At 46.0% G+C, this 26,990-nt stretch overlaps 2 protein-coding genes and 1 long non-coding RNA gene across 6 annotated transcripts; 1 reads left to right on the top strand and 2 right to left on the bottom strand.

The window, feature by feature from the left end:
* Positions 1–3,827: 3,827 nt before the first annotated feature.
* On the bottom strand, positions 3,828–8,731 carry LOC125709831 (uncharacterized). Its single transcript, XR_007382843.1, has 2 exons — positions 8,597–8,731; positions 3,828–4,441 (listed from the first exon to the last, which is right to left on the bottom strand). It is a non-coding gene; the product is annotated as an uncharacterized LOC125709831 (long non-coding RNA).
* Positions 8,232–17,412, top strand: LOC125709829 (major facilitator superfamily domain-containing protein 6-A-like). Of its 4 annotated transcripts, none has more exons than XM_048978767.1 (7): positions 8,232–8,769; positions 10,081–11,419; positions 13,749–13,846; positions 15,096–15,257; positions 15,838–15,936; positions 16,039–16,283; positions 17,011–17,412. In XM_048978767.1, exons 2-7 carry the CDS (start codon positions 10,083–10,085, stop codon positions 17,281–17,283), a joined length of 2,214 nt encoding a protein of 737 aa, XP_048834724.1. In that variant the 5' UTR covers positions 8,232–8,769; positions 10,081–10,082; the 3' UTR covers positions 17,284–17,412. The 4 variants fall into 4 exon arrangements, with proteins under 4 accessions (XP_048834724.1, XP_048834722.1, XP_048834721.1 ...); XM_048978765.1 differs by having other exon boundaries at positions 8,233–8,769; positions 10,054–11,419; positions 16,036–16,283; XM_048978764.1 differs by having other exon boundaries at positions 8,233–8,769; positions 16,036–16,283.
* Positions 17,187–25,605, bottom strand: nemp2 (nuclear envelope integral membrane protein 2). The gene is made up of 9 exons (XM_048978768.1): positions 23,810–25,605; positions 23,420–23,529; positions 22,801–23,029; positions 22,647–22,719; positions 22,290–22,389; positions 20,621–20,735; positions 19,625–19,847; positions 19,071–19,268; positions 17,187–18,737 (listed from the first exon to the last, which is right to left on the bottom strand). The coding sequence occupies exons 1-9, from the start codon at positions 23,991–23,993 to the stop codon at positions 18,377–18,379; spliced, it is 1,593 nt and encodes a 530-aa protein (XP_048834725.1). The 5' UTR covers positions 23,994–25,605; the 3' UTR covers positions 17,187–18,376.
* Positions 25,606–26,990: the final 1,385 nt, after the last annotated feature.

A 26,990-nucleotide genomic window follows, 5' to 3' on the forward strand; every position in this document is an offset into this window, starting at 1 on the left:
TGCCATTCCATCATTATATCCACTGAAAAGTATAGAGACCTGAAAATATAAACATATAAATGTGCATTACTGTAGAACACACTTCAGGTTTCTCTACTGTTGTATCATGTGAAAACACAGAAGACCTGATCTAAAGGGGGGATGGTGCCCCCCTGTGGTGACTCTTTGACACTCCATTTTATATAGTTTTTTTCCACAGTCGTTAAGTGCTTTGCATCTGTTTTATAATATAAAACCACTGTTATAAGACATGTTATAGTCCATCTGAACCAAATTGACTTCTTATGTACTTCAGATCTGGTCCAGAATTTCTAACCTTCTGTCTGCCGAGCAAACGATCAGAAATACGGACTGCAGTATTTTTTAATATGTTCCATTCAGTAGGTTCTTTACAAGCTGAAAGCCTCACCGATGCTCCTCACAGGTATATATTGGGCAGTGCTGGTAGACGTCCATGTGGGGGCGCCTGTGTCACCCAATCCAAGGGTTCCCAACCCTGCAGACCAGAACCAAGTGCTCATGGTTTTCAGGTTCTTCCAGTCCTCCCCTTTGCATGTTCTGTTCGTACCTGAAAAAAATGTATGAAATCGCAGATCGATCCACCAGAAACCACCCCCTCTTTTTTAATTGTTTGAGCTTAATGGGTTGACCAGCTCTTATTTCAGGTATATCTTTATATTAATAAGCCAGTTCATTAGTATTTGCGTGCCAAGCAGGGCTGAGCTGGGATTAGATATCAACCCTGGAATTTTGTTTGGTGGGGGGGGCCTACAACCCGATTGGCCCACAATCGGTTCACTATGCAAGACGGCCAGCCCACTAGTGCTGCAGCAAGGGCCCAGAGGCTGTTTTATAGATACCAGGCCAGACTAAATAACTCCTCTAGCGAAAATAGATATCACGGGATGTTCCTCTGCAACAAGAAACCTGTCATCATAACTCTGCAGTCCTTAGGGGAGATGGGAGATTAAGATCACGTCGAGATTCTTTAATCGTCTCATCTTACTGTTTGAATTGCAGTTCATGCATCACATCGTTGCAGTTACAATCATTCCCATAACAATGAGGAGCCGACGAACAGAGCCTAGAATTAAGGGACCATGTGATGTTTTACATGCCACTGGAAAGGGGTTTCTATCCATTCCGAGTGGAGTCCGTATTTTTACCATCTAGGCCTCCAAGGAAAGGCAGGTGAGGTGAGTGGCTTCACAATTCCCAGAAATTCCAGCTGTGTCTGACACTGTAACATGCACCAACATCTGTTGTGAATTCACCCCCAGTTCCCTTCATCTGGGCATCTTGAGAGGGTCCTGTTGTTCCTCCCTCAGGGGCTTGGGAACACTTTCATGGCAGAAATAAAAATAGACTAAGTGACTCATCAAAATGTTGTGTTTAATTAACTCAGCAAATATGCTTTCTGAACTGTTTGACTCAGATGTATAAAAATAGTGTCCATCCCTGCTGCGAGAACTTCAAAGTGCAGAACAACATGAGCGTCGCAACAGAATGGAAGAGCTGCGATTTTCTGGCGGAGGAGGCGGGTTAGTACTTGTCAAGTGGCCCCCTCTCCGGGTGGAGATGTTCTCTGGATCAGGATCAGCTCTGGTGTAAATCCAAACATCCTGTGTGACCCCTGAGGTTCTGTCACATGAACCATTCCCAGTGAATGACTCATTCTTTACACAGCGTTGTGTTCTGGATTGTCGACAAATGTGCCACTGGGATTTTCATGAGGAAGGGCAGGCTGGGAATTTCACACAGCAGTCAGCTGCCATATAAAAGTAAATGCTCAAAGGGGACTTTCGAGACATTGACAACTATGGTAAACACTTCGATTGCACGTGAGATAAATGAATAATTGCACTTGGCTATTTAGGACATCCTGAGTGGATCAGGAATGCAGGGAATTTCAAATGGTTTGTTGTTATGAGTGATAAAACATCAGAGCTAATCAAAGCAGAAAAATCTCACTTTTCAGTGGAGGGGGGCACACAAACAAAGGTCACATGACCATATCTGCGCATTGCCATCTGGAAAACACATAAACAGACTCTGGCCTGGGTTCCTGTCAAAACAAACGCAGATCGCAGCGATATACAGTACGCAGTCTTGGGAATAAGGGACAGGTGGCACAAATCGACACAAACAATGACAGTCGCCTGATTCTCCCTCCGGGGGACGATCAGCATTCTTGACCCTCCCACACACAGGAAGGTGTCCATTGACCTCAATCCCCCATTAAACAAAGTAACAGGAAGTCATACTGTGGGAGGAGAAGGGGTGTGGCCCTGAGGGAGAGTCAGGTGACCAATTTTCCCTTGCTTATTTGTCCCAGCCACTTCTCTGACATCACACTATGTGCTTTTGTTGTTTTGTATCCAATAAGACTGCAGAGCAGACACCAGACCATAAATGGAGAAAGGCATACTGGTCCCAGTCATGTGTTGAGCTCCTTTCTACCCTTTTCTCCTCATTCCCACTGACACAGCAGCCTTTATTGGTCTTGATGACTTTTCCCTCATGTTTTGAGGAGTAGTTCACAATGAAAAGGTGGAAACCTCAGTCTATGTAGAGAAGTGATTAATTGTTATTGTTGACACACCACATGTCCTCTGCATTGAACCCATATGTGACATAATTGTGGGCAGCTATTGTTTTGTGCCCGGGGAGCAGTGGCGGGGGGCATTATCTTGCTGGTCAGGGATTCAAAGCAGCATCCAATCACAATCACTTCCCTAACCATTCGGCACCACTGCCCCAGTTTGGAAACAACTGAAAGAAATAAATGACAGGATCATTACTCAAACTCTGTATGTCCACATCATAGTTTATATTTTCATTTAAAATTGAGTGTCTTTCCTCATTTTGATTCTTATCTGTATATCTTCAGTTTTTTTTTTCTTTTTTTTTTCCTATTAATCATATTTGCTCTTATAGCTCTCATAGTACAGACACCCAAAGCTAATCTCCTTTTTTGGGCTCTCATTTTGTCTTTTGGTGGTGGCCCATTTTCACTGTCTTTTCAGGGAAACCTGCGGGTGAGAGACTGTACCTGGGAGTTCTGATTTGTTCATTGCTTTTATTCCCTGTGGTCTCACCTCCCCACTGCTGGTCACTGGTCAGTCTCACTGTAGGAAAGTTCCAACCCTTCTGCAGACTAAACATGCTTCTCCTGAATTGCAACGACATCACTGTCCAGCAGAGGGGGCTCTTTGCCTTTCTGGAAAGTCTGCAGGGGCTCCACCTCATCTGAAACAGGATCTCCAGGAAGCGCAGGCTTCTAAAGGTTCTTGGGCCTCGTCAGGGACCTGCTCCTTGCCGAGAGTCAGCTGACAGCTCTGCACAGCAGGAGCTTCCTGTACTTTGATGGTCTTCAGAGGCTCAACCTGAGCACCAGCATCATCCAATCCAACCAGGTAGGAGCCTTCAGAGCATAGCAATGTTTTGCCAGCTACACTTGCAGAAGAACCAATGAATATCTGGAGATGGTGAGATCTTCTCTATGCACCATTCCCTAGAGGTCCACAATCTACAGCAGCAGGGAGCTGCCAGAACTTCAGGGCTAGCGGGTGGTGAAGGTGAAATCAGACCCAGCTGCATGGTGGACATAGTGAACTTCCTCATCATTACAGATGCTGCGGTGTTCACCATGGTATCTGCCATCACGGTGGCTGAGGGGCGCAGGAAGAAGGTGCCCTTGAGTGAGGAGACTGATACACCCACTAAAAATTAGCGTTGGGACCCCGGCGACCTCTTCAGCTTCATAGACGTGAATAGAAGCCGAGAAGCTGGTGTAGGTACATATATAAGAGGAATAAGACTCAAAATAAGTTCCACCCTCATGTTTATTTACTTTCTAAATTTAGCGCCTACATGTCCAATATTTTGTAAACACAACAGAATGGCATAAATATACACAACTCTGGGGAGCCACCAATACATTTCCTTCAGGTATTTTATAACTTTCAAAGGTCATTTCTTTACAGGATCCGCTCTTAAATATGTAGACAGGAAAAGAAGACTCACCCAGTGTCTATAAAATAATAGAATAACCTTTCACAGGCTTTCATAGATGGTTTCTGCGCTTTAGCTTTCTGTACAAAATAAGCACTATATTTAAAATTGCCTGGATAATTTGTTCCATTCCTCATCAAACAATACTGAATATTACCAATCGCAACAACACTGTACTACTGTAATATTTAATTAGGTAATTGCCCATCTTGCACAATATCACATGAACCAAATTTGTCAGAAAGCCGAAGCAGTGCTCCTCCTTGCAGTGCTCCTCCCAGCAGCGCTCCTCCTTGCAGTGCTCCTCCCAGCAGTGCTCCTCCTTGCAGTGCTCGTCCCAGCAGTGCCCCTCCCAGCAGTGATCCTCCTTGCAGTGCTCCTCCCAGCAGTGCTCCTCCTTGCAGTGCTCCTCCCAGCAGTGCTCCACCTGACAGAAAGGGCCAGTGGCATTACATCTCACTTCACTAGTATGAACACAATCCATTCACTGAAACGCTGCTGCTGCTGCTTTGCAGAATTAACAATAGAGGGCAGTGTAGGAAAACATACAACATTATATACACATACAACGTCACCAGCTAGTAAGTAGCAGCTGTAAAAAGACACGAATTGGAGTCTGTGGTTATTAGGTGAGATACATCTAAATATAAAAGTACATTTACATAAAACGGTGCGTCAGATGATGACTCAGAAACTAAATGTATCCTTGAGCTGAATTACCTGTTATTCGCAGATGATCTGATAATAATACATATTCCAGATTTGATACCAGCCACATTTTATGTGCAATACTTTGAAATGCTCATTTTCATTCATTCATTAACCTTTATTTTGCCAAAGCATTCAGAACAGTTTCTTAATTACAGTGACAGCCTGGCAAGTGCCAGTAAGGACTTTTAAAACAAAACTAAATAAAATTTATTAATTAATAAATGGATAAATAAATGATGAAAATAAATAATAATAATAATACATTAAAACAAATTATCCCATAACAGGATGATTAAACAGAACTGAATAAAATATCCATAAATTAATGACATACGCTAAACATATGCAATGCTACACATTATGCGTCGCTTCAAAATGTACCCAGAACACCCATCGCTGACCTCTACTGGTAGGGAACAGAATGGTCATCAAATCTGATTTATTTAATTATTTTCTTTCTGACAAATGACCAACTGACAACTTATTTTTGAGGTCCAACTTTTCCATCACCATAGGCATCTGACTGAACCAGATGTAACTGCGGAAAAACTTTCAAGCATTCTTTTGTTTGGTATGTTCAGTTTTCAGCAGAAGAATGGAGCGTGGCTGCAGATCCAGAGGCGACCACAGTCTCTGGAATGTGCTGGTAGGATGTTCAGCTTGATGCACACGTCTGGAAATTGTTATAACACCCTCAAATATTCCAAGATAGTGTTCGAATGGAGGTTGTACAATGTGTGTTGTGCATCAGTTGAACCCAACTAGAGAAGCTGTGGTTTCCTGTTCTCAGAGCAGACTGTGTGTGCAGAGAGATGCTGAGACAAACTCATGCAAGCAGTTTTATTTGCCACTTGGAATGAGCATGGGTGCTGTTTGGTCCGATCAGTCAGGGCTATATCTCCGAGTATTGTAAGCCTAGCCCCGAGTATTTTAAGCCTAGCCCAGAGTATTTTAGCTCAGACACCAAAATTGCCCCAGGAAAACTTGGCTCAGCCTCTGATATTTTCAATAGCTAGAAATTCCCCTGGGCATGCCTCTGTGACCCCTGACCCCATGCCTCTGTGACCCCTGACCCCATGCCTCTGTGATCCCATGCCTTTCTTTCACTTATCTCATCCTGCTTTCCTTTTTTAAGGCATCCATCCTTCCATTCTCTGAAACTACTTGCCCTCCTCAGGGTTGCAGGGGGTCCAGAACTTAGGGGTTAAAAGCAGGTAACCCATCACATGGCACACTCACACACCATTCAGTCACACACCATTCACTCACACACCATTCACTCACACACCATTCAGTCACAGACGCCCACCTAAGGGCAATTTGGCAACTCCAGCTAACCTCAGTATGTTTGGGACTGTGGGGGGGAAATCAGAGTACTTGGAGGAAAGCCCATGACGACACGGGAAGAACATGCAAACTCCACACACATGGAGCCATGGTGTAGCACCGAACCCTGTTGCCACAGGTGTGAAACAACAGTATTAACCTCTGCCCCACGGTGCCACCCTCTTTTTGAAGGACACACACATGTAGAGGAGAGTGAAGCTTGGGGTATGAGCATGAGGTTAACTGTCCATCCAGCCAAGGCTAAATCTACGGCATGACCAAGGGTGAAAATACATCAATAAAGCACCAATGACAGTGCCCCCCCACTCACTAAGTTTTACCATCCACCCTGCGCCCCACCCCCACTCAGTAAGTATTTCATGTAGCTCTTGCCCCCAGCCTAATCAAACATTTTCTGCAGGCACCACCACATCCAGCACCATTCTTCAGGGGGTTGAGGGCCTCGAGATCCCAGCGGAGATGCAGCTACTCCTGCAAGCATGAGATGGGAATTTGTGACTTTGCAATCACAGGCAGAGAGGTCTAATCTGCTGAGTCACACACCCATAACAGAGCCCAGTTAATGCGGTATGTGTGGTTTTTAGCTCGTAAGCGGTGTAGTCTCAGCACACGCCATACTGTGGTTGTCTGCTGCACCTATGTGCCCCAGGCCAGGGTACAGACTCACGTCAAGCCAGCGGAACTGGCATAGCCTGAGCAAACGCATTCAGGCAAACTGGTTTTATGTCAACATTTATTAAAATACCTGATTCTTCTATCCAAAGTGACTTACAGTAGAGAGAAGGGTTACAGTATATGCACACTCCCTGGGATTTGAACCCATGGCTGTCGCAGTATGAGAACAATGCTCTACCTGTAGAGATACAGGACATAGAATCTCACCTTATATCTGAGCTGCTCCTCGATTTCAAGCAATGTCTGCTGCTTCCTTACACTCATTCATTTCAGCATCGACACCCGATTAATGAATTTACAGAGGCTTCCACTCTCAGGGGAGTTGGGCTAAATTGTAGACAGTAACCCATCTGTATTTTTAAACATCCATGTCTGTTATGCTCAGGTTAAAAATACCTGATGTTTGAAATTGCAGCCCTCCAGAAGAGAGCATGTTCTAATAAAGCACCAGTCCATCCTTATATTATCTATAATTTGATCAGGTTTGGTACACACTCTGCTGACAGTCAGCAAAATGACACTTCCTGTATGACTGAGCAGCGCCCTTTAGCGTTACTTGGTTCTGCTCAGGAGACAAATTCAGCCTGAATTGTCTGCATTTTATTGCCATGCCTGTTTTTATTTCTGCTAATCAGTTGGCCCAAACTCAATTCTGTAATCAGAATGACTAGATCGAAGTGCCATTTTGAATGGATGGATGAATTTAAAGACTGTTATATACACACTTATAGCTTTGCGAAAAACTGCGTGCACAGCATTATGAGAGCCGTTTTCAGAGCTCGGGTGAGTATAAGGTGGGTACAAACACAGAGACGGGAGTTTGAGTGCATCATTCTGAAGTGAAAGCTATTAAAAACACTCGACTGCAGTTCGAGACAATTACAAATGGTTTCTGCAACTGACAATGCAATTCAAATGCAGTATCTCCCTCATTTAAACAGAAAGCTTTGCGGACAAAGACGAGCCCAGCGAGTAAATGTTCTAAACATCAAACTTGGGATTTCAAATAAATTGAAAAGTGACTTAAATGAGTGTGCACAACAGTAAGTGTCATCAGTGTTCGGAGTTAATGTTTCTCTTGAAGGCTCCTTTAACAGGAAGGCATTATACACTTGCAACTCTACTGTCACAACAATGTACTCCAATGTACTTTTGTTCCTGTGTGGCAATGTAACCTTTCATATGTGAAACAAGATGTGAGAACGTGTCAACATTGACGCCGTTATTTTAAGAGTTCCACAGCTGATTTCAGACTTGGAGGAAAAAAAACAGTTATAATTCATTGTAAATGCAACTTACACAAAGCTGCTGAACAAGTAAAAATAAGATATCCTCTCATCTATTCTTCATCGTTCATTAGGAGTATGCAACCTACTCCCTACCAAAAGGCAGTCAGACCTGTTTTTTGCACACCCCACCTTAAACCCATCAAACAATAACATTCAAAGCCATTTTTTCCATCATTTTAGGAAACGTCCGAATTTTGGTCAGGTAACTACGATATTCTCTAGGCAACATTGATTGGTTAGTTGTTTGGTTGTTTTTTTAGATGAGTATCATTCGTCTCATCCTGCTACTCTCAAATAAACAAATACCTTTGAAAACGTACATCCAGTACCGTGAAACAGCTATATGACCTCGTAAACGAGTATTTCATTAATAAAAAGATCACTCATTTTAAATATCGTACGCAAAGCGCAGCATAGACACTTTGCGCTGCCACAGGTCTTGGGCGAGGGAGGGCTGACGTCAGGTAGACCACAGGATATACTGGTTTAGGCACGGAAACGTGCGATGACAGGCGATGCTGAGCGGTGGACAACTTAGAGCAAAGTTACGGCGAACTTACCGCAGCCTGCCGGCAAACTTACAGCGAGCCGCACCTGTCCGAACGCGGCGCGCAGCCGGTGTCTGATCGCGGCCGGATATGCGCACAATGCTAGCGAGGAGACTTTCAGCAGATCGAACTGGGTGATCTGGTCACCGGACCTGAGCCGTGTGAACTTCACAAGGAGGTTTTAGGTAAGAAGTGCTGCAAGCTTTATTCACCGCATGAGATAACGTTGTTTGCCACATATCTTGTGGACGGTAAAAGTTGTTGTTGCAGGACCAGACCTTGTCAGAAAGGGCTTAAACTTCGTGAAAATGCAACCAAGCTTGAATTCGAATCTCCAGTTTTAAATTCTCTTTATGCAGTAATATGTATTTTTGCGTGCTCCTATGAATCATACTCTAGTAAAAAAAATACGATTGTGAAAGTAACTGCATGGTCTCACCAGCGGCATTTTTTATAAATCACATCCTTACGTACATAATTTATGACATGTTGGTTATTATCTACTATGTAATAGTAACTTATATCTTAATATTCCACAACAATAGAATACTTCGAATAACAATCCATAACAAAAGAATACTTCTTTATACTTCCGCAACCTAATAAAATTAATGGATAAACTGCTTTTAAAAGGATGGTTGTTTCATGGCGTATTTTGTGATTTGCCCCTTGAAATGACTAACATGTCATACTGAATGCACATTTTAAATGACACTGCTAGTTCTTTGAGAGCGCTTCTATAAAATACCGTCAATAATGTAAAGTTTAACCTATCGTGCTGGACTTGGATGTAACAATAAATACACTTTATACACTGAATTGTAGTTTGTTATTAATGTGGATGTTCGTTTTTGAGGCGCCTGGCACAGTATTTTGTACTGCTTGGTTTAGCTCTATGTATATCATTTTTCTCCGGAGAGGTTTTTAAGTTTGTTTTTAATTATATTGACACGGTACCCCAAGTCTAGCCCAGGTAAACGTGACTTAGCCCCTGATCTTTTCAGCTACAATCTCCCCGGTCTTCAGCAGGCTATAACTCTCTAATAGTCCAGAACTCAGGGCTTAATATTAATAGCGAACTCAGTATAGCTTTTTTTCTCGTATAATGAAAGGATGACGTCAAGTCCCGGGAGCACCGCAAACGACATGCGTTCATTACTCATAAACAAAGCATATGGAAAACCATTTGATCCATCGTTCTACTTTCAATGGCTGCTTATCCTGTGCACTGTCACAGTGCGCCTGGAGCTTATCACAGGCAGGTGGGGGAACACCCAGGATGGGAATACCAGTAGAAACGATAAACTAAATAAAAGTGTAAAAAAAAAAAAAAAAAAAACTCCTGAAATAACAATAACGCTACGTTTGTTATTCTCCAGGACCTGTGGATTAAATCATCATATTTTACCCTACTGTCATTTTCTTGCAGTGAACTGAAATGTTTACAAATCACTATTGTCATCTTTAAGGTCATCGTTGTCCAAACTTTTCTGCAGAGATGGCGAGTGATGACAGGACTGGCATTCTGATGGATGATGAGACAGACCAAAGGTGGAATGGTACTTTGGATGAACTGGGCAGTACTGAGCCTGCAGAGAGGGAGCCCGGGACATCCTCCCCGGTTCCAGCCCCAGAGAGTCCCCAAAGTGATGCACCCACAACCTCGTCGCAGCCCGGCGTGGGCACATTGGGAAGCACCTTTGGCCAGGTCAACAAACACCTGCTGGTCTCCAAGATCTTCTACTTCTTCTTCTACGCGGCATATGGCTCGTTGCAACCGCTACTGCCCATCTACTACAAACAGCTGGGCATGACGCCCAGCCGGAGTGGCCTGTTGGTGGGCATCCGCTATTTCATCGAGTTCTGCAGCGCCCCCTTCTGGGGCGTGGTAGCCGACCGCTTCAAGAAGGGCAAGGCTGTGCTGCTGTTCTCCGTGCTGTGCTTTCTGTTGTTCAATGGCGGCATTGGGTTCGTGAAGCCGGCCCAAATGCAATGCGTGGAGATAAGCCCTTCAGATGCCCTCAATAACTCCAACCAGGCAAATGGGACACAGGTGACCTCCACTGCCCAACCTATGGGAGATAATTCCACTCAGGGTCCAACCCCCCAAGATACAACCAGCTCTGGATTCACCACAGAACAATTTACTGCAACGACCGGCGCTTCTAATACTCATAAACTAATCTATGATGAAGGACAGGTGAAGACCATCTTCCTCACGATTCTGCTGGTCATAATCATCGGTGAGTTCTTCAGCGCCCCTGCGGTGACTATCGTGGACACGATCACCCTGCAGTACCTGGGCCGGCACCGCGACCGCTACGGGCTGCAGAGGATGTGGGGTGCCCTCGGCTGGGGTCTTGCCATGCTCTGCGTGGGCATCTCCATCGATCACACACAGCTACTTGTCCTCATCCAGAACTGCAGCTCTATCCAGCTGAAGGACTTCCTGGTTACTTTTGTTGTGTTCGGGGTGCTTGCGGGACTCGCCCTCCTGGTGGCCACCCAATTCTCCTTCGACAGTAGTGCATTGGCAGTAAACAGGGAAGTATATAATAGTGCCTCCCCTGGGGCCATCGTCGTGGAGGGACAGCGCGAGTTCCACTTTTCGGACCTGCTCAGGGTGCTGTGCAGTGTCCGGTACAGCACCGTGCTCTTCGTGGCCTGGTTCATGGGCTTCGGCTACGGCTTCGTCTTCACCTTCCTCTACTGGTACCTGCAGACGCTGAACGGGACCACCACCCTGTTCGGCATATGCTCGGTGCTGAGTCACGTCTCCGAGCTGGTCGCCTACTTCACGAGCCACAAGCTCATCAAGCTGGTGGGCCACATCAGGTACGGCAGCCTCGGGGCCAGCGCGGGATTGGGTGGGATTGGGCAGTATCGGCAACGTGATTACGGGGCTGTTTTTGTGTGGAAATAGTCAAAGTTATTTCCCCAGCAGGTGAAGTTCAGTCTTTTCGCTATGATCTACAAGGCTTTTCTGCCCCTCTCTAAATTGACACAAACTATGGCTACTAAATTTTCCCCCACAGATAGATCAGGCATCCCTGGAAAATGGTGCCTTCTAGGCATGGTGCTTGAAACTTGACTATATCAAATTCACAGCTTTGTACCTCCTTCGAGACTTCTATAAGTACTCCCCTCCCAAAACGGAATCTAACTAACACACTATCTTCCCTAAAACCCCTTTGGCATACCCCAAAAACATCTAACCCTAGCTATATACTGTACATGTATTGTTTTACAAAGTCTTTCAAGAACATAAACATTGCAAAATATCCATCCATTCTCATTAATAGCCACTTAACCACTATAGCATTATGGAACTGTAAAATATCTGTATTCAGATATGCATCCAACAGCTCTCAACAGCTTATCACAGGGTGACCTGGAGCCCAGTTAGGTAACACAGGGCTGGACTACACCTTGGTTTGGATATCAGGAAGTTTGCTACCAGGCAGTAAGCCACTTTGTAAGCCACTGTAAACATCCCCGTTGGTGTTGATGTCATTTCTGGCACTTTATCACTTTAGACCCATTTTGGATTCAGGGTGCAGAATAGCATGAGCTGCAAGAGAGTGGAATTACTAAGGCCATAATTGCTACATCAAGGTAGCCATGACAAGGACTGGGATTCCTATGCTAGGTAACCTCGACACAGGCCAGAATTGCCACTCCAGCTAGCTTCAACAAAGGCCAGAATCACTACTCCTGGATGTTACAACAAAGGCTGGAACAGCTAAGTTGGATAGTCTTGATAAAGGCTGGAATTGCTGGAATTGCTACGCTAGGTAGCCGCAACAAAGGCCGCAAGCCTAACAACACAAAAGAGAGCCTATTTTCATGACGTCTCTCTCGATGCAGCTTGTCACTGCCTGACATTTAGCAAATCCGACTGCTTCTCTCTCCACCAGACGCAGTGACTCATTTGGTGGCCAAATGTTTGCTCCTCGCATCAGACTTGGAGCGGTTTCACGATCTTAAAATGTGTTTTACAGACTCATTGGGCAATGAACAAAAAAAAAAAAACAGATCGGGGTACATCTATTCTACTCAGCTCGTTTGGAGAATAAAATTCCAAAAAACGATGCTTTTTAATGTACACATCTGTGTGCATCCCTAGAGTTTTTGCAGGCTTATACATTATTGCTAATTAGTTGATTCATAGCTGTTTTGAATGCATGTAGTGAAGATTTGTTTATTTGTTGTTATATACTGCTCGTTTGCTGACGGTATGCATCGCTGGCTTTGATTGGCTGCACTCTCACTTGGAGGAGTGAAACGCCACACTCGATACGTCCGACCACCTCTTGCTGATGATGGTAACACAGAGCCTGCGGGCAAAACCAGAGGAGCTGCGACTCACACCTTCTCACAAACGCCTACTACGGACTCTGGGACATCACGGGTTCCCTTTCGAAGTATCCTCCTCAGACAGTCACGGCAAACTGAAGCCCCCCCCCTGCCCATGACGCACACTTATCTGTCTCAGGAGCTATTCAGCTGACAGCCTAGGAGGGACATAGTCATTAAAAGAGGAGAGTGTGTCAAATCTCTTTGCTGAAGAGACATGGTGTACAGCCTACCACTGGGAATCACTAATGCTATCCCTGGCAGGGTTTTGGTGTTTTCTGTTGGTTTGCTATAACAACCCCCCCCCCCCACACACACCCCACAATGGAGAGGGAAACAATAGTCACTCCGTGCAGAGAGTCGCTTCCTGGCAGAGGCAGCGATGTGTTTTCATGATTCTCTGATTTCTCTCCCCGCAATTAAGCCTTTCGTCTCTAATGTTGGTGTTATTTCCCGAGGATGACTGAGCTAATTGTGCGTCGTGATACAAAAAGCACGGGCATTATTACAATGCCATTACCTTGATCTTGCACAGAAAATCAGAGCACTTGCAGTGTAACACACAGGGAAGGTCAACAGGTTTGTGTGGCCTTTTTGTACATAGCAGCTGTCACGGACTATGCTAACAGGGTTACTGGGCTAGCGATCTCATTCTGGGTAGTTCTGGGGTCTTACTTTTCAGACCACACGTCCTCGGGCTTCTGCTCAGATGTTACTAAGATTCTAGCTGAAGTGCACGTTGTCTTTTTGGGAAGTAGCAGTGTCCATTTGGCCTGCAGTCATCCCTGTTTCCCTCCTGTCCCTGCAGGGTGCTGTACCTGGGCCTGGCATGCAACACCGCCCGTTATCTCTACATATCCTACCTGGAAAATGCCTGGACCGTTCTCCCTATGGAGGTGCTTCAAGGTCAGTCAGTCGCTCCAGGCTTCTGCTCGACTCCGTCGACCAATCAGGCTGTGACAGCTGAGCTACGGAGACTTAACAAAGGTTGTGCGGTATAAAACAATAAAATGCCGTACTGGAGGATACAGCATGGGGATTTGATGCATGGACCCCCTACCAAAGCTCATGTACAGTTCTAAAGCCTTTGAGGAAATTTGACCTTGGTAATTGTTTGCCTGAGAGGGCGTTGGTGAAATCTACCCTCTAAAGACAATACTGGGCTAAAACCGGATAAATACACGCAATCTTACCTTTCAAAATTATGCTTACGGGCTCCTTCAAGACCCGTCCAACCAGTTGCCTGTGCTTTAAATAGCATTATGGTCAAATTTCTGAAAGACATTTTGTAACTTATCGGTATCTTGACTTGTTCTCTCAGGACAGGTCATGACATAGCAATGCTTTAAGCTCACTGGAGATCGACATGGCTACAGCTAGCTGAGGAATGAGGGCGACTGGATCATTTAAAAGAGGAGCAGAGTATTCACTGCATTTTCAACTGCATGCCCAGTCCTGATATGGGAGAGAGGAGTGAAATATAGAGAGAGAGTTTTGGCCCCGGGTCATGTTTGTATTCAGTATTAAATATAAACATTTTTTCACATGACAATGAGGGTCCTCAGACAGGGGTTCTCTTGTGGTAGACCTGCTTGTGTGTAAAAGGCTTCATGAACACAGATCTCAGCCTTCCTGGTGTCGATCAGAGAATCATGGCTATATTGCAGCGATCTACATCAAGAATGTTAAGTGCACTGTGGCTTGGAAGGACGATTCTCAGAATGCATTTTTGACGTGGGGGTTGGACTAGCCCCCTCCAAAAAAAACTGGCTCTTCCAGGAACTGCATGAACCGGAGAGGTATGATGGTGTGACGGTGACGCGCTACCCTCGGTCCCGGGTCAAACAGGCTGGTCTTGTCTGCAGGTCTAGTCAGTGTCTTCAGGATAAAGGCCCGATTGGCTGCATGACGAATAGAGCACCACTGCTCTTCTTTAATGCTTTGCCTCGCGTCACCACGCCCAGGACCAGGTGCCTCTGACACGGTAATGATTGCAGTGAAAACTTCAGAGGGTGGTGCTGCTGATCGGTGCTGCTTTTGAGTGTTTTTAACAGGCCGCTCCCCAGCCCCACTCCGCCCCCTTCGGATGCTCGCCGGCTCTGCAGTTTGTGTCACTTTTGGCTCACTGAACACATGCGCCGATCTGTCTTGGCAGGTATGACGCACGCCTTGGTGTGGGCGGCCTGCATCTCCTACCTGAGCGCCACTGTGCCTCTCGCCCTCCGCACATCCACCCAAGGCGTCCTGCAGGGCCTGCACCTGGGTCTTGGGCGGGGCTGCGGGGCCATGGTGGGTGGAGTCTTCGTCAGTTACTTTGGTAAGGACACCGGCTTCCTCCACGTGTCATAGAAGCAGTCACCGCTGCGATTTCCAGCATACCCCTGCACTCGGCTAATAGCTACTTACGGCCAGGAGAACATCATCCGTGGGAAGTTCCTTGAGGGTGGAGGTCAGATTTAATGAGGGAGGTTGTAAAATAAGAGGCTGTTTACTTTGCAAATGCTCCACCTACCTAGTGGTGCAAGCAGATAATCACCCAGTGCCCAACCCAGCTTGTGACTGCAGTGACTCGTCCTTTCAATAAAAACATGGCGATTACTCATGGCCTAATTCAGGGCACGTTTTCAGGCAGCCTTAAAATTAAGGATGGACATTTTATGGTGATCCATTCTTGTGTGAAGAATGATCACAGGGCCAGATGGTTTGATATCGTCTGCAGGATGCTGATTTTGCACACAAGATGCACGTTTCTCTTGGGACGGGTTGCCAGCGTCGTAGGAGTACGGTTGTGATGAGTAGGCGTCTTCAAGGTCTGTTTTCCATAGCTGTAGGCAGGGATGATGGTTGCCACTTGGCCCTTCCCAAATAGCCTGTCATCATCTCCTGTGTTCTTCCAGGAGAGGCGGCAACCTTTAGAGGACTGGGGATGGCATCCCTCGTCATCCTCATCGTGTTCGCCCTCATCCAGTGTCTCACGGGACGGGACGACAGCGACGGTATGGTAGCGCCGTGTCGTTTTAGGATGCGAAGCGTGCCCAAGGTGCACTCTGACATCTGAGCGGGGGAAATCAAAAACACATTTGGGTCTTCTCCAGAAGCCAAGGCGATGGTTTCCTCCGGCAGCGTTTCCATAGCGACCATCAACTTGACGCGGGAGCCTCGGACGCTCCGGCAGGAGTCACCCAGGAAGAGGAAGCACCAGGAGGAGCAGGAGGACCGCAGCATGCCTCCTTGGGCGTTCACCGTCTCGCCCTGGGTCACCATGGCCTTCACCATCTTCCACGTCCTGGAGACGATAAAAATGGCAAAGAGGAGGGCCCTAGAACACACGCAGAACACACAGGTATCCGTAGCCGCTTCTCTGCATATCTGGCTGTGACAGCGTGTACAGTATTCCTTCCTGTTCAGCAACAACCTCCATGATTATATTTGACCTAAATATAATGGGACGCTTTGGCCCAAACCCTTTTCAGGAATCAGCAGCTCTTGTGTTCCGCCTTCGACGGGTTTTGCATTCTCTGGAACGCCACAGCAAATTCTATACAAGCATACTTTGCTAATAAATCAGATTCTGACTGGATCCCTTGTCACAGACAAACAGGAATGATATATATTTTTTCTGGCTATTTAGGGCTATCTAGGTGCCATTTAATGTAGCCCCCCTCCCCACCCAACAAATTTATCACACCTGAAGCTGGAAATAGTAAGCAAAAGTTAAGCAAAAAGTTTGCTAGCAGTTACCAAACAAGCTATGATGATATTAATCGTGTGTTATCCTTTGGTCCATGTGTTTTGCACAACACACGAGGATCCATCTGAAGGTCGGGAATTTCTAGTCTGGTGATAAACCAGAGTTCTATAATGTGAAATCCTTGCAGATGCTTAAAATATTGGGGAATCAAATGTTTAAAATGTAAAAAATTTGATACATTTTAAATTTAGAATTTCAAAAGTTTTAAGAAATGAGAATGTTGAGCATTGAGATTTCTCACGCACATCATGATTAGCATTATTCATGCTATTCTACTGAAATGTGCTGGTATGACCTGCGGGTGGCGTCCTTGTGTCAGCAGGAGACCAGTGACACCACTGCTCCAGTTTCCCCGCCAGAGGACATGCCAGCGGCTCAACCCAGCACATCGCAACAGTTGGAGCCCTCCAGCAAGCCAGTAAGGAGGCCCAACAAGAAGCTGAAGGAATGTGCGGACCCAGATGGGACTGAGAGGCATCCCTCCACGGCGCCCCCTGTTAACCCCAACAGTCCTGTAGATAACCATTTCCCATTACCAGGAAACTTTGACCTACCTCCTCACAGGTCCTCAAACAACCCTTTCTATCAGTAAGACACACATGCCCATGACAGCACAGCACCTAGAACAAAGCCACCCAGGAACTGCAGTTTGAGTAATAAATCCAGTGCAGGATGCAGATCTGTAAAAATGGTTTTATTAAAACTGTATCTGTGTAACAAACAGGTTTTCATTTTCATTAGCAAAGATTACGAAACAAAAGCCATATTGTCATTGAGTTTGCAAAAAATTTCATACTTTAAAATATCACATAATAAATAGATTATAGGCATTTTTTGTGCAACATCACCTGAAAGATGTAGTTAGGGACTTTTTTGGGATATTGTGTTTCCAGTTACCTTATTCTTGTTTTCCCAATCTGGGAATTTTTTAGGATTTAGTGATCAGTGATCATTGTTGACACACCACAGTGCACAACAACGAAATGTGTTCTCTGCATTTAACCCAAGTGTGAAATTGCAGGGAGCAGCTAATTCAGCACCCAGTGAGCAGTGCTTGGGGGCGGGACCTTGTTCAGGGTACATCAGTGGTGCCTTGCTGGTCAGGGATTTGAACCTGCAATCTATCAGTTACAAGTGCGCTTCCCTAACCATTAAGCCACCACTGCCCACACAAACACACAGATTTACCCATGGTGAGCTAACTACTAATGCAAACAAATTAAAAGCTGAGGTAGAACAGATAACAGCAAATCTTTGAGCCAGAAAAGTCAACACGTGGAGTACAGTAGGAAAAAAAACAAGAATTTAAGTTCCCCTAATCAACCACTAGGGGGCAGCAGGAATTAATGAGGAGACTTCTGCCAGTCAGGTGAACGACAGAAACTTGCCCCCCAGGCAGTTGAAGTACAGAAAACTCATATTAGAAATTAAAGAGGTTAAATTTACGCAAATTGGATGGAGATTTCTTCTGTATACCCTGGGTATTCACTGCCTGAAATAACAGAGTAACCTACATCTTTAAAAATGCCTCTCGGAAAAAGACAAACATAAAAACATGCTTATAACTCCTGAATTCCCTCCAGCACCGCAGTTGGTCTTTAAGAATGGGACTGTGTGTGTGATATGTAGAATTCAGACATGGTTAACCCCATCAGGGTTACCTCGGCGACCAGTGATGAGACCCCTCAGAAGGGTTCTTCTGTGTCCATGGGCTCTGAAAGGGGTATGTAGGGGGTGGAGGGGTAGGGACACAGGGGCAGATTGTAGGCCAAGGGGCCGACCTGCGGCATGGGGGTGTAGGGGGTGCCAGGAGGGGGCAGCCCGGGTGTGGGGGGCGGGACAGACTCACGACCACCCGGTTCGTCGCCAAAGACATCGTCACCAGCCCCCAGCTGGGAGGACGGCCTCCTGACGCCGGGGTCTGTTATGCTTCCTGACCTGAAGATCATGTCCTCAAAGAAGGCACCTCCCAACCCATACTGGTGATCATGGTTCTGGGACTCCTCCGCGGTGATGTGGGAGCCGCTCCGCAGGAACTCAGCGAACCTGAATATGTGTGGGGGGGCAAAAGCGCATTTTAAGAAAAGCAGGCGTTGGAATCCCCCATTCCTTTCTAACCTTCCAACACGTGACCCTCTCTGGCCATCGGACACTGCAAACGGACATGTGTACCCGGCTCCAGGGCCGAACGCTGATCTCACCAAAGCCGCGAGGCTGTCATCTTAGATTGAGGGGTAGTGGAGTCACGTGACCCTACAGGACACCACGTTGTGGGTGGGTGCTACGCAGTGAATGCTGACTCATACGCCCCCCCCCACCCCCCCCCAATCCCGAGCTGTCCTGAGCCTCAGACCGTCGTGTGTCAGCACGCCTCCGTACCTCTGGGGATAGCGCAGCCGCAGCACAGTCTCCCAAGCGGGGAAGCCCGGCTTATTGCAGTACTGCCTGAGCTCCTCCAGCGATGCCCTCGTCTGCCTCTCCCCCTGCTCTCGGTACTCTTCCTCCGTCAGCAGCCGGACCTGCGGCTGCCCGCGCCGGAGTGGACCCAGAACCGAGGCAAATGGCTTACGTGCTTCTCTGTGGAGGGACGAAAGATGGGAGTGAAGGGGAAGGAACGAGTTGATGCATGGCTTCGTTAACGGGAGAGCCACTCATTAAGTGCTGCAAAACGGATACGTTTTACCAAATGATGAGACCCAAAGAAACGCTGTAAAAATAACAATTATTGAGCTCATACACCAAACACATAAAATATTGTGGGTTTCTATGGTCTATGACATACAATAACCGAATGAAAGATCCCTCACCATCTACAATTAAATCTGGGGTAAAACACCTTCAGTCACAGCGCCCCCTTGTGTCCTCCACATACTGTACATCAATGACGTGGAAAATCTCTTAAGTGTTCCACCTGTACACTAACACCACGGTACCTGCAGAGCCCAAGGAGGAACACCCAGCACGGCGGCAGGAGCTTCAGGCCCAGCAAGACTCCTGCTGTCACATGGGCCGCCGGCGGGTAGGAGACACCCAGGTAGATCAGGCCCAGGCCCACAGCCCGGAGCCCCCAGGTCATCACCCCCAGGGCGCACATCCCTGTGTGGCGATGCCTGTGGCAGACGGCGAAGCTGACGGCACAGGACAGCAGCAGGTATCCTGCAGAGCACAAGACCGTGGGATGTGGCCTCGGTAACACAAGCGACAGAAACAGCAGACCGCGCTCACTAATCGCAGCATGGAAAAGCCCGTTCGGCACCTGCCTCCGAGTCCCCACAGCTCTGACGTTTAACGTTAGCGCGCAAGTGCGAGGAAACCGATCCCGCGGCTCCCCGAGCCGATTAAGGCGTTGGGAGGCAGGCGCCTGAGAGTCCGATGCTGTAGCTGCATGCCAGGGACAGCTTACATGCTCATTAAACTCACGCTGGGGATGTACAGGTATGCCGTTAAGGTGACTCTGAGACAGTCAGCTTCAAGCACAGGGGCCTTGTTCACCAGAATGAATGCAGACAGACGCAAAATGGAATGAAATGAAATGAAATTAAATGATGTGTGGTGTTTCACAAAACGTCTTCATCTAAAGACCCTCTAGAACAGAGGTGGGGAACCTGATTTTGGGATGACCTCTCAATCAACCAATATCAGTGAGTCCCCAGGACTGGAGAATCACAGCTTTCTTTATTGGCTGATTGAGAGGCCATCCTAAAAACCCGCACCCACAGCGGCCCTGCATAGGTCAGCTTCCCCACTCCTGCCCTAGAAGCTCCATTAGCGTGGCCCACATGGAATGGTTAAACCCAGCCTGAGATTCACCGAACAATTCAAAACTGGATGCAGGCCTGTGCTCCGCCCTAAGATCAGCTCAGCCAGCGGCCGCCTCCAAGGCCCCCCGGAATGGAAAAGTGCCCCCCTGAGGAGACCCAGCTGCTTACCCAGGAACTCCTTCCTGTAGATTAACCGAGCTGGATCCCAGTTGGTCAGCAGCCATCTATGGGTCAGCCAATTAAATCCACAGCTTACTGCCAGCAGCACCAGGAACGGGACTTTCTGTCAGCAAGGGATCCGACATTATGACACGTGACACCGATGTGGCAGAACAGGATTGGCCAGGTCACAATAAGGTGTGGTGAGGATACTCAATTCCACCCAATCAACAAGCCCTATTCTAAGAGCCTCCTTCACAAACCAGATGCAGGTCAGGGTACAATAATTCAGAATGTGGACAGACCAGCTTCTGGAACAGAGTCTGTTACTTAGCTATTTAAACTCAACACACATGTGGTGGGCTGGGGGTTGCAAGTTTCCCTACAATTTCTAACTCCCTCCCTCCCAGTTAAAACCTATGAACAATTAATTAAAACCACACATAACTCTGTGGTTCATAGAGAGTGTACAGGATAAACACCTGTAGAGGCATGTCCCTTGGCATTTAATGTGGGCATCTGTGTTTAAGGTGAGAAAGAGTGTAATTACATTCTGAGTAGGACTGGGCGATATCATACTGATAACAATAATCACCAGGGCTTCAGATTACAGGGAAAGCATTGGGCCAGACGCCAGCTTTTCAGTACTATACGTATATTTTTATTTACGCCCATAATTTGTTTAGGTTTAGTAGTACAGGTAAAATATTAATGAGACATTTTATGACGCCCAAACGTTAGTAATCAGTATAAAATTTGGCATATCCTTATGTTTAATAAACATGTCTGACTAAACGACAAAAAGTAACGCCACACCACAGACATCTTTGCCTTGTGTATCCGAAAGATCTCCTCTTTTAAAAGATGCCATGGCTGCTGAGCTGCTCCTTTCTTCACCGCCACTTCAGTGCATACTGCCCTGAAGTCTACCAAACCATAGTATACCAAACCATAGTATACCAAACCACAGTATACCAAACCACAGTATACCAAACCACAGTGTACCAAACCACAGTGTACCAAACCACAGTGTACCAAACCACAGTGTACCAAACCACTGTACACCAGAACATTATTATTTGGTATGCTCCGCTATTTAATAAATAAAATGTAATAAACATACGCCAAGCTTATGCTGATTACTAACTTTTGAGTGTCATAGAACGCATGGCATTAATATTTTAGCCATACTATTAATATGCTTACCAAATTATGGGCGTAAACAAACATCTGTATAGTACTGAAAAGCAGGGGTTTGGCCAAATGCTTTGCCTGCCATCTCAAGCCTTGGTTATTACTGTACATGAACGATATGATATCACTCAGTCCTAATTTTGGGGAAGGACTAAAGTTCATACCCCATATCATCAGCTCTGAATCCATTTAACAGTGATTTGAAATTCACTTAATGTTCACCAGCCAAAACTATGCAATGTGTGAAGCATGTAGGTCTACATTGTGGGCTTTAAACAGGAAACTTTAAACAATAACAATAAACAAACAGTCAAAAAAAGTGATTTACACTTTTCAAACCCCAAAAACGTTACAATTATTTTAAAAAAGAAAAACTTCTGAGGCTCCCGCGTCAAGATCTGAAAACTGCGAGAGAGGGCGAGTTACAGATGTTAAGCTACCCCAGCCAAGAGAACACTGAAATCGGCTCCTGTGCCACATTTACCCTCCGCATGAAGCCTTTCAGAGCCAGCACTATGAGGACAGAACTCCCAGGGAAGAGAATTCCCAGGCAAACGTTGGTGACGTAGTAGACCAGGGTACTCCTGCCAAAAAAGAGACAGATCTGAACGCCATTCATCGGTAAACATACCTGACAAATATTAACCGGGTGCTCTTCATGGAAGGGAATTACTTTGTGAGGGATAATTAACAAAAGGGAAGGGAAGAAGGTAAATGTCTCATTTGTTGTTTTATATAAATGGGAACTAGTCGAATTTTATCATTATGTCAAGTCAACTTAAGCAATTTCTTTGCCCAAAAATGGTCAAAGTACAATGAGACACCTAAAGGCCAGAAGTACCTGCACAGTGTCCTGGCAGAGAGGAACAGAAAGACTCCACTCAGAAACAGGCCGAAATGCATCCAGTTGACTCCTGAAAACATTTCAAAAGAGAATCATCCATCTTGGCCCCCTCCTCAACCCGTGATGTGCTCTGCACCAAACATTCACTTACGTTTGCCTGTTAGATGCAAGGAGTACCTCACGTTGGGCTTGGCTTGGACAGCGAAGCAGACTTCCTTGTCTTCCAGAGGGATGCCCACCCCAAGATCCTCCTGAGCACCCCAGGGCCAGTACTGTGTCAGTAGGCCCCTCAGCTGGGTCACGAGGACCCTAGGCCCCTGAGAGCCATTTCCCTCCAGCGGGAAAGTGATGTGAACATCATAGGCACTTTCCACATGCACCTGGACCAGGGAACAATGACAACAAATAGGAACACAATGTATAGCTTAGCACTTCAATAAACAAGAACATCTATTAAACTGACTCTCACCTCACACAATCAAGGATAAGCTCTTCAATTACATGTTAGAAAAATATTAGTTCTTGTTTTTCATGAACATTTTATGTGAAATACTTTCATAAAGACAAATATACCGCATGTTTTACCAAGACAATTATACATGGGTATCATGATCTGCCATACTAGTGAAACTTACCCTGGATTACCTAATAACACATTTAATATATACTATTATTAGCGAAGATCTTCACGAACAAAAAAATACAAACTCTCAATTCAATTTGCTGAGTAGAATACGGAGAGTGGGCGTATTATCCCTGCATTTATATACCTGAAAAGTGGAGCAGAAGTCGTTCCATTTTATTACTGTACCGGAGCTGTAGCAAAAACACCGTCCTCCGTAGTATGGACTGGCTTCATTTTCTTTTAAATAAGTACAATCTGCAAGGCAATTAAAGTATTACACGCAGTTTCAGCCTACAGGGTTGGCGGAACTAATGCGATTAAAATGTTTAAAATGCTATTATATATTTTATTTTCTTTTTTGCAAAGTCGAACAAAGAATAGCATGTGTTGTTGAAGATTATTTAGAAGTAGTTTGAAGTAAGATAGTGATTTAGGATCACTTTTGATTGATGTTGACATCGCGCTCACCGAGCGGAAGCAGACCTCCGCAGGGAGGCAGACCGTACTCCGGACCGGCCGACATGCGGGCTTTTACCTGCGTGCGAGTACTGCTGGTCATCCGCAGCACACATATGACCAAAACTGATGATTATTACGGAAAGCAGGGGCGTTAACAGCACCGACGGACCCTTCATGGTGACAAGAGCGGCCGAAGCTTTAGTTTCAAATTCAGAAGCGTCCCCTTTGCGCTCCAGACATAAGCAAACGATTCGACACATGGTACAAGTTCAGGGTGTTAACGTCGCTTTTTAATCTCATCCGTCTAAGAAACCATGTGAATGTTCGTGTATACCATTTGAATATTGTATATAAAATTTGATGCAAATATTTATATGTTATGGTATATTAGGTGATCGTTTTGACTTGGTGGAGCGTGCAGTTATCTATTAGTTGAGTCTCACATGGGAGTGAACTTAACTTTAGATCTAAATGGGAAGTCAAAAATAATGTAAATATGACCCAGAGGTATATATATTCTCTAAATTTTTATTATTTATTTACTCACACAGACACACACACACATTAGTATTTCGGTCGTTTTCTTTCTCAGTTATGCATATTTCTGCATTGCTGTACTTTAACGGAGAAGCCCTCTAGTGGATTTATAAATTATACCAATATGCTGCTACGTCTTTTACGTTTCAGGGTGGCAGTGGATGGGACAAGTGTGCGTAACTCGATATAAACATAAATAGCTTTACTTCTATACTTAATTTACATTTGTCGAAGTCATGAGCATCTTACGTGTGCGATGTTGAAGCAGAGATGTAAAGTGGACGCAGACGGCGCTGATTCCGCCTCTACTGTAAATGTTGACTCATAAGGGAGGCGTGTCTCAGTGCCCTTGAAATTATTATAACTTGCTTCCATAAATTGTATTTGACAGCTGAATCTTCTGAATTTTAAGAGCAGTTGATGAACTTCTCCCTTCGTTATAAGATGTGGACCGTCATTCTGACTTCTCCGCTAATCATTTTAGTATGTGATTATTAAACGCCAAATGCCGTTAGTTATTATATGTGAATAATATCTGTGTGATGCCTGTATGCAGCAGGACTCGCTGTGCATGAGTGTGTGACACTGACGCAATGGTGACGTAACCCTACCAGAGTCTCAGCAGGGGATCAGTTGGACTTTGGTTTAGTAAAATAATCTTCTCCCTGGTAAATCTTGCCGGTTGCGCCCGATCACCCGTATCATGCACGTCAGGATTGACAGTGCGATAGCGGGGGAAATAGACCCACTGCTCAAGGGGAATAATTTCATTATTGGAGGACATGGTCCATATACCGAGACATAATTTCCTTGCACTTTAGGTGAAAGTTGTCTTATCAGAAATTTTACATCAACCATGTTGAGCAAGATTAATATATGCCACAAGACCACCGTTTGCAGATAGTAGGATCCCTATCACTACCTTGCTTTAGAGTCAGAATGCATAACGCTATAATTTCTCCTGATTAGGCGACCCACCATGCATGTTTCACGTCTTTTCGCAGTGATCGAGGCGCCCTATTCTGGGTTTCGGCGCTGATACTTGCCTTGTCGCCGCAAAGGGACGCGCCTGGCGCTACGTCGAGCGTGTCGGTATCGGCGCTTGTCGGACGCGCAAACAGCGGCAGGGAAATTCAAAAACGGAACTTAAAAGCGGCCGCTGGAAATGTCATTGATGCGCTTTCTGGGAGGGGGATTTTTGCCGTGGGTGTGCGCGGCAGGTGGCCGCGTCCTGCTTTCTCTAGGATGCGGCTTTTCCTGACAGGCACGCCCACGCCGGGCCGGCCGGGCCCAGGGCCGCTGTCACACGCGTAGCATGGAGTCTGCCTCTGACTAATACAGCCTTGCTTTGCTTTAAAAAATAAAAAATATATCTCGCCTTAAGATGCATGTGCTCTGAATCGTTAATAAATCAGATGCGCGGACATCAAGGACGGAAGTTAAAATCGGAACTATTAGAGGTGTTCCCTTCTAGACAGGATTCAGGAAAAAGGACGTAAATGGTAAAAGGTGTAAGGAGGGATAACTTAATGTCATTACGGAATGCATGGCTGAAATGCACTGCTTTCATTGCTGCAGCTGTGCGGAGCAACAGACGGGTGTAAAGACGCGGTCACATGGGGAAAACAATCATGGAAAAAAAAAAAAACGGTCGTTTCTGGTGCTTTTTCATCTCTCGGAAAAGCCCCTTATAGCAAAGCAGCCTGGCTAATGAAGGCTCTGCACTGCACATCTCTGCATTTCATGCCTCTTTAAGGCTGGTATATTTCTTAAATCTGCTGTCAGCAGATATTTTCTGTTTTTGTTGTGTTTTTTTTTTGTGTTTGTTTTTGTTTTTTGTCTAACTGGTCGAGTGCCAGCACATTGTCTCAGCAGAGGACCAGCTACTGTGCCCTCAAGCAAGGTACTTGATCTGAATAGCCTGGACAGACGTATCCGGCAGAATATATCAGTAAACTTTAAAATGGTGTTTGTGAGTCATTAATTAATTAATTTATTTTTGCGTGAAGTATCTGCTTTGTTAACATAAATTGTGATTGCAGCCTGTTTGCTTGTGGTGGTGTGAGGAAACTCGCTCTACCTCCTGGTCGTACATCGCTGTCTCACCGTTTGCAGTCCTCGACTTGTCAACGCGCCATGCATTACATGCGGTTCTGCTCTCAACCAAATGGTGGCGCTCACATGAGGAGAAGCGGTCATCCTGCGGCAGAAAGGCACCCAGTGTTTAGGGCTGTCAATAGGCCCATACACAACACCCACTGGGCTGGGCCGCCGTGGGTGCACTCGCCACAGCCCCACCACGGTTTACGAGGGTCTGACCAGCAGGGCCCCTGGACTCCAGTGGGCTGGACTGAGGGGCCGCTGCCTGGAGGGGCCGCGATGTATCTGGCCTTTCCATCCACAGTCTTGGCATCCCTCAGAGTGGCAGTCAGTCCCTGTTCCCACGACGAGGCATTAACCTTCGCTCCAGTTCTGCATGAAAATTTAGCTGCATCCATGCAGAGTTTTCTGAGAGCAGTTGCAGCAAAATGACTTCCTTTAAGACAGTGATGGATCCCTGTATCCCTGGCTTCTTAAGGAGCATGTGATGGCAAGTCCAGCTCCGGTTAACGAAACTGCCTGTTTGATTGGTGCACAGGGGAGTGTTATGGTGTGGCATAGTACAACAAAATAAAACACTAAGGGCTTAAGGGGCAAGCGACAAGGAGGAGGACAGGATG

This window comes from Brienomyrus brachyistius, chromosome 16, assembly GCF_023856365.1.
Source record: "Brienomyrus brachyistius isolate T26 chromosome 16, BBRACH_0.4, whole genome shotgun sequence".
In the NCBI taxonomy this organism is placed as follows: domain Eukaryota; kingdom Metazoa; phylum Chordata; class Actinopteri; order Osteoglossiformes; family Mormyridae; genus Brienomyrus; species Brienomyrus brachyistius.

Excerpts from the sequence above, each read along its gene's own strand:
- LOC125709829 (XM_048978765.1), top strand. The coding sequence starts at position 10,083 with ATGGCGAGTGATGACAGGACTGGCATTCTGATGGATGATGAGACAGAC. Across the intron at positions 11,420-13,748 it reads AAGCTGGTGGGCCACATCAG|GGTGCTGTACCTGGGCCTGG; the intron begins GTACGGCAGCCT and ends CTGTCCCTGCAG. Across the intron at positions 15,258-15,837 it reads AGTCTTCGTCAGTTACTTTG|GAGAGGCGGCAACCTTTAGA; the intron begins GTAAGGACACCG and ends GTGTTCTTCCAG.
- nemp2 (XM_048978768.1), bottom strand. The coding sequence starts at position 23,993 with ATGTGTCGAATCGTTTGCTTATGTCTGGAGCGCAAAGGGGACGCTTCT. Across the intron at positions 22,720-22,800 it reads CTTGCATCTAACAGGCAAAC|GAGTCAACTGGATGCATTTC; the intron begins GTAAGTGAATGT and ends AAATGTTTTCAG. Across the intron at positions 19,269-19,624 it reads TTCCTCCTTGGGCTCTGCAG|AGAAGCACGTAAGCCATTTG; the intron begins GTACCGTGGTGT and ends GTCCCTCCACAG.